General features: G+C 28.7%; 1 protein-coding gene across 1 annotated transcript; it reads right to left on the reverse strand.

The window, feature by feature from the left end:
* Positions 1 to 987: 987 nt before the first annotated feature.
* LOC130808525 (glycosyltransferase BC10-like) lies at positions 988 to 3131 on the reverse strand. The gene is made up of 2 exons (XM_057673990.1): positions 2619 to 3131; positions 988 to 1632 (listed from the first exon to the last, which is right to left on the reverse strand). The coding sequence occupies exons 1-2, from the start codon at positions 3129 to 3131 to the stop codon at positions 988 to 990; spliced, it is 1158 nt and encodes a 385-aa protein (XP_057529973.1).
* Positions 3132 to 9233: the final 6102 nt, after the last annotated feature.

Raw genomic sequence — 9233 nt, forward strand, 5'->3', positions numbered from 1 at the left:
TCTAACTAATTCTTCCACCTTCTAACAATAATCAAATTCCTTTAGACTTTTATCTAATAACTTTGTTTTCCCACTTTGATTTTTATTTACTCCTTAAAATATTTACACTCAATCCAAACGACTCCTAAGACATATAACACTCACCTATGAAGAGGATTTAGCTACATCGGTAAATCTCATCATATTTTGGTGTTTTTTTTTTGTTTTTGTTAGGAATTATTATGTATTTAGATCTATTGTACATAATAATAATAAGCTCTATGTATTAAGGTTTTCTTCTTGTATATACTTGTTTATGAGTAATAACAAGATAAGGAGTTTTAGTTACCCTATATGGTATCAGACTAGGTTAATTTTCTTCCTCCCTTTTCATAGTATTTTGATTTTGTTTTCTTAAAAAAAAAAAGGAAATTTTCATAGATCTTCATTGCTTGGGACGAATTGAATTGTGGGTTTATGGTATTGCATTTGGCACTTTTGTTTCGGTTTGTTTGGTCTTAATGTATTTGATTTAGGGTAATTTATTCGACAGGTTCAAGGTAATTTGTCTTCTCTTTTTCTTCTATCATGACAATACATTTTCTACGTGAAATACAAATACTTTGCATGATAATTCGACATTACATCCTCACAATGACAAGGCTGCTTATTGTCAACATTTTGATAACTTGGGATACCGAAGTACAATGACATCATTTCATTTTCATCATAGAACTTACAAATTGTCTAGTTCATAAAATAGCGACTTCAAAACAATTTTCAACATAATTTTTAATCAGCAAAGCTTCTTATATATCAAAATCTTCAAATATACTATAATATTCAAACAAATTTTTTTTTTTCTATTTCACATTCATTATACTATTTTTCTTTCTTGAGCTGAGGGACTCTTTGACCGCACTTTCTTTTATGGGTATGAGTTGTCGTCTTTTTTTCCTCTCCAGACCCTAATCATATATACACGAGATAATATTCATTATACTATTTTTATCCATTGAACCCAAACAAAGAAGGTGTAATCCTAAGCAAGGGCTCAAGTGTATTAGGATGAAACTTCCTAGCAAAAAGAAAACAAATTGATTGCTTAACACCATTATAAACACAATCATTTTGACCTCTAACTCTATTCAAAAATACTTGTGAAATATCCTTCTTCACAAAAGTAGTTGGGTGGGACCCAGGCTTTGACCAATCAACCCAAGTAATACTTCTATTAGAATTCAAACCCTTTCCAATTTTAGTAACTAATGTAGCCAAATAATGCTCATCCATATAACACTTACCCTTACAATAATCTCTAAGAATTGGGTAAAATATAACATCTGAAATTATTTGAATTCCAAGCTTTCTATGAACTTCAAACCATTGATTTCCTTTTCTCCAATCTGATAATAAAATGGTGGGACCCATGTGGTTGTTATATCTTCCTCTTCCTACTTTTCTTGGATCATCAAATGAACCCACAAAGCTGTGTTTGGAGTTGATGAGGTAGGTGTAGATAGTAGTGAAGTTGAAGAGAGGAATGCATGATTCAGATAGTAATATGAATCTTTCATTTGAGAAGTCAAGTAGGGCATTTGCTAGTAATCTTCTTTCTGCATCTATCATGCTTGATGTTCCCCATTCTACACTCTGTAAAAACAAATAGTTGTTAGCTAAATTTGTTGGCTGATTTGAACAGCTTAACGTATAATTGGTTGACAAGTTAGTTGTATAATTTAGTATTTATATGCAAGTGTTTGATAAAAAGTACAAATTGATTGTTTGTTTATTAGGAAAAAAGTGTGGGCTAAAAAGTCAAAAACTGAAAAGTGTTTAGTAAATGACTTTGAAACTAAATTAATAGCTACCTTTTAGGCCTAAATTAAATTTAAATAGCTAATTAAAAAAGTGTTTATATGAAAATGTTTGATAAAAAGTTTCATATTGATCGTTTGTTTATTAGGAAAAAAGTGGAATAAAAAGTCAAAAATTGAAAAATGTTTAGTAAATGACTTTTAAACTAGATCAATAGCTAACTCTTAGGCCTAAATTAAAAAAGCCAATTTTTTTCTTATATATAGTTAATAACCAATAAATTTTTACCAAACATTTTCATAATAGGTAACTTAAATAAATTTCTTATCAATCAATAATCTAGCTAGTTAAACCAATTAAATATTAATTAGGATTGATATGTTTATGTTGGAGATATTAAAACTCAAAATTTACTTTGAAAATTGTGAAAAAGTAGATGAAAGAGACAAAAAAAAGGAAAAAGTATTTTACAAACTCAATCAAAAATTAATTAGCAGTGTTAGAGATGTGAAAAGTCTAGAAATATTGGAAGTTACAAAAAAAGACATATAAGCAAAACTAAATACAAAGAATTAAATAAAAAAACAACTCCATCCCTTGAATTAGTAGCAATGGAAAATAGAGTGTTTTTTTAAAAAAATGAAGATATTTGGTAATAAATAAAAAGAAAATAAATTAATTGCGTGGATGAAATTAAAAAATGGTACAAATGTATTAATGAGATCTATTGAAATTAGTGAATTATTATCCAAAAATAGAATTAATCCAAAATAAATAAGCAGACTAAAATAACAAATGATGTTAAATGAATGGGTGCAGACCTTACTAGGTATTCTACGTTTGTAGAATACTGATGATTGAATAGGGTCATCAAATGATTCATATTCCAATGATGTATGTATGTAAATAGAATAAAAACCTTGATGTCCCTTAAAGAACAACTCCCACAACGGTGCAAATGGCAACATCTTTCTAGTCAAGAACAAGAATGCCACTTTAGGAGTCCTTTTATAAGGATACTCCTTAATATAAGGCACCCTTGAAGCAAGCCACATTACTTGTTCATCATTCATTTTGTGCCATAAATCTCTTGGTCCTATCCAATCACCAATTTGATCTCCACATTTGTTAATGCTAGAAGATGGGCATCTTTGTGTTAATGAGCATTGTTTTGGAGCATAGAATGTTGTTTTAAGGGTACCATTAACAAACATTCCAAGGACTATGATGAAGAGTGCAACTAAAATTGTTAATATAATGGTGCTTCTTAATTGAGATTTGGTTTTCTTAACTAGTTTATGAATATGTGTGGCTTGTATTACTAGTTGCTTCATAATCATATACTTCTATTGTTAACAAAGGTAAGAAGAAGCTAGCTTGGTAGATATGATCAAATTAATGAGAAATAAGGAGCTTTAATAGAAGGAAGTCATTAGGTTGATAATTTGATATGTACTAACATAAACGAAAAAGATAGCAGGTAATTTTATAGTCAAAGTCAATCATTATAATAAATTTAATAAAAAATATATTTATTAAACTTTAATGTGATGTTTAAGGTTAATTATTGATAGTTATATATGAATGGTTTTTAATTTTTTTGAAATAGTCTCTTCGTTTCTTTATGATTGTCCACTATTAACTTTTGGGAAAAAATTTAAAAAGGAATCTTTATTTGATATAAAACATTATTATAAAAGAGAGAATAAAAGATTCATTCATGCTTTGGAAAGATAAATGAGAAAAATAAATAAAGATATGTTAATCATTACTCATCACTAATATGGTAATCCATGTTTTACAATAATCTCACATTCTATTGGTTAATTGAATGCTAACATAGATTACTAGAATATAGAGTACAATGAGTATGAGGATAGTTTTGGAAAAATTTATATTCAAAAAAGCAAATGATTCTAAAATAGACAAACATATGAAATTACCCGTTTTAATAATGTGAACAAATAAAACGAAATGGAGAGAGTATAATTTATTTAAAAGTCATCTGTTATTTTAAAATAATTGAATTTATTACATTTTTTTAAATTATAAAGAAAAAATTACCGACTAAATTTTCATAAGAGAAAAATGAGAGCTAAATCTACTACGATAGAATGAGTCCAACGAAAAGGGGATAAAAGTGGATGCAACAAATTGCATATTGAAATAGCGTGAATGCTCACAAGGGAAGCAAGTTTAGAATAGAAGTGGAGATATTTTTTGCATGTCTAGAGTATGTGAAACTTCACTCTCACAACTTAAATAATAACAGTATAACACCACTCATTGCATGTGATCGATGTGACTTAATTTCATTATTTAGTTCACAATTTATTGCTTCCTCTTTGCCATCTTTATTCCCTTTCTATTTCTTTTTGATTGGATGCATGGTGATTTGATAATAGTATAACTAATTGTGAATACTGTCTTGTCTTAATTGAAGTAAATATCATATCTGTTAATTAAGATTGTGGGTTTAATTTTTATTTAACCTTCATTCCCTCTTTCTACCTCGTTAAAATAAGTTTTATTCGGCACATATCAGTTACAATTAGTAAAAATCAGTTTTAATCAGTATAATTCATTATAATTTATTACTAAAAATTAGTTACAATTAATTAAATCAGTTGCAATTTGTAAAAATCCTGTGAATTACACAGGGTCTTAAGTTTTAGTAACTAATACATTGACCGTATATTGCATTGTGGATTACTCTATAATTGCTGATGATTATAAGTATTTAATTTTAATTTTATGTTATTCACTTATTAATAACGAAATAAAATCACAATAAAAATATAATAAACAAAAACATATATGAATATTTGAATAAATATAATTAAGCAATGGATATTTACATATGCAATATCAAATACATTACATATGCATTACATATGTCATTTTTCTAAATGAATACAATATGTTATTTTTATCAAATAGAATGTATATGCCTTTTAAAACCTTAACCTAATAAGGATGACATATCATTATTTACCTAATTTAACATAACTTTTAAATATGTGAATGAATTATACTAATTGTAAAACTTTTAATTATTTAAATTAATATTATTTCTTAAAATAGATTAACTTATTGGCATTTGGAATTTTTCAAATTTTTTTATTATATTGTAAGAATTGTAAGATAGAATAGATAAATGAGATTTACTTAGAGCTAATTGACAATAGGTGGATTATTTTTTATATCCAACTAAATCATTTCATATATACCCTAATAAAATATGATTGCCAAACTAAATACACGTAGTATATGTATTTAAACGAAATCTGATGATCTGATCCGATTTTGTGATTAAATTCGATTTTGATCTAACTTTATAATAGATTTACTATTATATCAAAATCAATATGCACAAAAAATCTGATTTTGAACCAACCTGAAATTCCTGACCCGAAGTCAACCTAATAGTCTGAATTGTTGAGTGTACATTCCAAATCCAACATCGAAAAAAAAAAATTGTTGACAAGTATGTAAGTGATTAAACTCTAAATTAATATGAGGCATTTGGAGGAGCTGCTCGAGAACAGATCCGTGTGGGCTCAACCCAAAACAAATAATATCATACTAATGCAAATCATGTACAGTTCGTGAGTCCAAAAACAAATAACACCTCTAAGTAGAATATAAAGAAGCATAGAAAGATAAGTAGGAGTATCAATTAACAAGCATAGATTGTATTTTTTTAATTTAGGTTAGGTGAGTAAAACTTTCATGGTACATAAGATTAGTAAGACTTATTCTAAACTAGTACGAGGCTTTTTGGGGAGATGCTCGAGAAAAAATTTGCGCCATCTCGACCCAAAACAGATAACATCATACTAATGCGAATCATTTACAATTCATAAGCCCAAACAAAAAGAACACTTCTAAGTAGAATATAAAGAAGTATAGATAGATAAGTAGGAGTATCAATTAACAAGCATAGATTGTATTTTTTTAATTTAGGTTAGGTGAGTAAAACTTTTATGGTACTTAAGATTAGTAAGACTAATTCTAAATTAGTATGAGGCTTTTTGGGGAGATGCTCGAGAACAAATTTGTGCCATCTCGACCCAAAACAGATAACATCATACTAGTAAGAATCATTTACAATTCATAAGCCCAAACAAAAAGAACACCTCTAAGTAGAATATAAAGAAGCATAGATAGATAAGTAGGAGTATTAAGCATAGATTGTATTTTTTTAATTTAGGTTAGGTGAGTAAAACTTTCATGGTACATAAATTAGTAAGACTTATTCTAAATTATTATGAGGCTTTTTGGGGAGATGCTCGAGAATAAATTTGTGCGATCTTGACCCAAAATAACATCATACTAATGCGAATCATTTACAATTCACAAGCCCTCATAAAAAGAACACCTCTAAGTAGAATATAAAGAAGCACAGATAGATAAGTAGGAGTATCAATTAACAAGCATAGATTGTATTTTTTTAATTTAGGTTAGGTGTGTAAAACTTTCATGGTACATAAGATTAGTGAGACTTATTCTAAATTAGTATGAGGCTTTTTGGGGAGATGCTCGAGAACAAATTTGTGCCATCTCGACCCAAAACAGATAACATCATACTAATGCGAATCATTTACAATTCATAAGCCCAAACAAAAAGAACACTTCTAAGTAGAATATAAAGAAGCATAGATAGATAAGTAAGAGTATCAATTAACAAGCATAGATTGTATTTTTTTAATTTAGGTTAGGTGAGTAAAACTTTTATGGTACTTAAGATTAGTAAGACTAATTCTAAATTAGTATAAGGCTTTTTGGGGAGATGCTCGAGAACAAATTTGTGCCATCTCGACCCAAAACAGATAACATCATACTAATGCGAATCATTTACAATTCATAAGCCCAAACAAAAAGAACACCTCTAAGTAGAATATAAAGAAGCATAGATAGATAAGTAGGAGTATCAAGCATAGATTGTATTTTTTTTAATTTAGGTTAGGTGAGTAAAACTTTCATGGTACATAAATTAGTAAGACTTATTCTAAATTATTATGAGGCTTTTTGAGGAGATGCTCGAGAATAAATTTGTGCGATCTTGACCCAAAACAGATAACATCATACTAATGCGAATAATTTACAATTCACAAGCCCTCATAAAAAGAACACCTCTAAGTAGAATATAAAGAAGCATAGATAGATAAGTAGGAGTATCAATTAACATGCATAGATTGTATTTTTTTAATTTAGGTTAGGTGTGTAAAACTTTCATGGTGCATAAGATTAGTGAGACTTATTCTAAATTAGTAAGAGGCTTTTTGGGGAGATGCTTGAGAACAAATTTGTGCCATCTCGACCCAAAACAGATAACATCATACTAATGCGAATCATTTATAATTCATAAGCCCAAACAAAAAGAACACTTCTAAGTAGAATATAAAGAAGCATAGATAGATAAGTAAGAGTATCAATTAACAAGCATAGATTGTATTTTTTTAATTTAGGTTAGGTGAGTAAAACTTTTATGGTACTTAAGATTAGTAAGACTAATTCTAAATTAGTATGAGGTTTTTTGGGGAGATGCTCGAGAACAAATTTGTGACATCTCGACCCAAAATAGATAACATCATACTAGTAAGAATCATTTACAATTCATAAGCCCAAACAAAAAGAACACCTCTAAGTAGAATATAAAGAAGCATAGATAGATAAGTAGGAGTATCAATTAACAAGCATAGATTGTATTTTTTTAATTTAGGTTAGGTGAGTAAAACTTTCATGGTACATAAGATTAGTAAGACTTATTCTAAATTATTATGAGGCTTTTTGGGGAGACGTTCGAGAATAAATTTGTGCGATCTTGACCCAAAACAGATAACATCATACTAATGCGAATCATTTACAATTCATAAGCCCACATAAAAAGAACACCTCTAAGTAGAATATAAAGAAGCATAGATAGATAAGTAGGAGTATCAATTAACAAGCATAGATTGTATTTTTTTAATTTAGGTTAGGTGTGTAAAACTTTCATGGTACATAAGATTAGTGAGACTTATTCTAAATTAGTATGAGGCTTTTTGGGGAGATGCTCGAGAACAAATTTGTGCGATCTTGACCCAAAACAGATAACATCATACTAATGCGAATCATTTACAATTTATAAGTCCAAACAAAAAGAACACCTTTAAGTAGAGTATAAAAAAAATATAGTTAGCTAAGTTGGAGTATCAATTAACAAGCATAGATTGTATTTTTTAATTTAAGTTAGGTGGGTAAAACTTTTATTGTACATGAGATTAGTAAGACTTACTCTTCCAAATTAATTTTTATAAAAAAAAAAAAATTGAGGGTAGCTGCATTTTTAAGATATACAATCACCATATTTGTCTTGTCTTGATCCATTGCACAATGCATAAAGTAGATTTTTGGTCCACGTTTAATTGTCCAAATCAGCGTTCAGCAATTCAAAATGTTGGGCAAACTCCGGAACGGACGGCATCATCCCGAATCTTTACAAATTCGGTGGATTCTTAGTCGGCCTATTAAGCAAGAAGTGCTCAATTTGACTACTTACACCACAGTAGTCTACACCTCCCCCAAAAAACCTAATTTAGTTTAATTATATCAAAAGTACGTGATAATGAATTCGATATTATTTCAGTCGAAATAAATATTACTTTAGTCAAACAAGATTTTGAATTCAATTTTCATTTAGGGTTTTCTTTTCCGCGACCTATTAAGCAGATTTACTCGATTTGCCTACTTACACTATACTAGTCTATACTCCAAAAAAAACCTAATCTAAGTTAAATTATATCAAAAGTACGTGAGAATGAATTCGGTCTTGTTCAGTTGGAGCAAGTAGTGCTTTTCCAAATAAGATTCTGAATTCAATTTTCAAGTAGTGCTTTCTCCTAATAAGATTCTGAATTTGCTTTTTACCTAGTCTTCTCCTTTTCTCGATCTATTAAGAAAAATTACTAAATTTGCCTACTTACACCACATTAGTTTAGACCTCCCCTATAAAATCTATTAAAATTTAAATATATCAAAAGTACTAGAACAAATCAGGTCTTATTTCAATCGAAACAAATATTCCTTTCTCCAAACAAAATTCCGAATTCGATTCTCACTTAGATTTATCCTTTACTCGACCTATTAAGCAGAAGTTTTCGATTTCCCTACTTACATGAAACTAGTCTACATCTCTCCCATAAAACATAATCAAACTTTAATCATATTAAAAGTGCGTGAAAATAAATTCAGTCTTTTTTAGTAAGAGTAAATATCGCTGTCTTCATTTAAAATTCTAAATTTAATTTTTACCTAGTTTTTTTCTTTCCTCAGCCTGTCGATCTGGTTGTACTAGTAAGAAGTATGTATAATTGGTTGGTTTGTTTGGTGGAGATGGAATAGGAATTGAAATTGGAATTGGAATTGAAAGTGGAGAAAACAAGAAAACTTGA

This window comes from Amaranthus tricolor, chromosome 3 (genome assembly GCF_026212465.1).
Source record: "Amaranthus tricolor cultivar Red isolate AtriRed21 chromosome 3, ASM2621246v1, whole genome shotgun sequence".
NCBI classification, from domain to species: Eukaryota; Viridiplantae; Streptophyta; class Magnoliopsida; order Caryophyllales; family Amaranthaceae; genus Amaranthus; species Amaranthus tricolor.

Bases quoted from the DNA above. Each gene is read 5' to 3' on its own strand.
- LOC130808525 (XM_057673990.1), bottom strand. From the start codon at position 3,131: ATGAAGCAACTAGTAATACAAGCCACACATATTCATAAACTAGTTAAG. The intron at 1,633-2,618 runs GTCTGCACCCAT...TTGTTTTTACAG, and splicing joins AACGTAGAATACCTAGTAAG to AGTGTAGAATGGGGAACATC.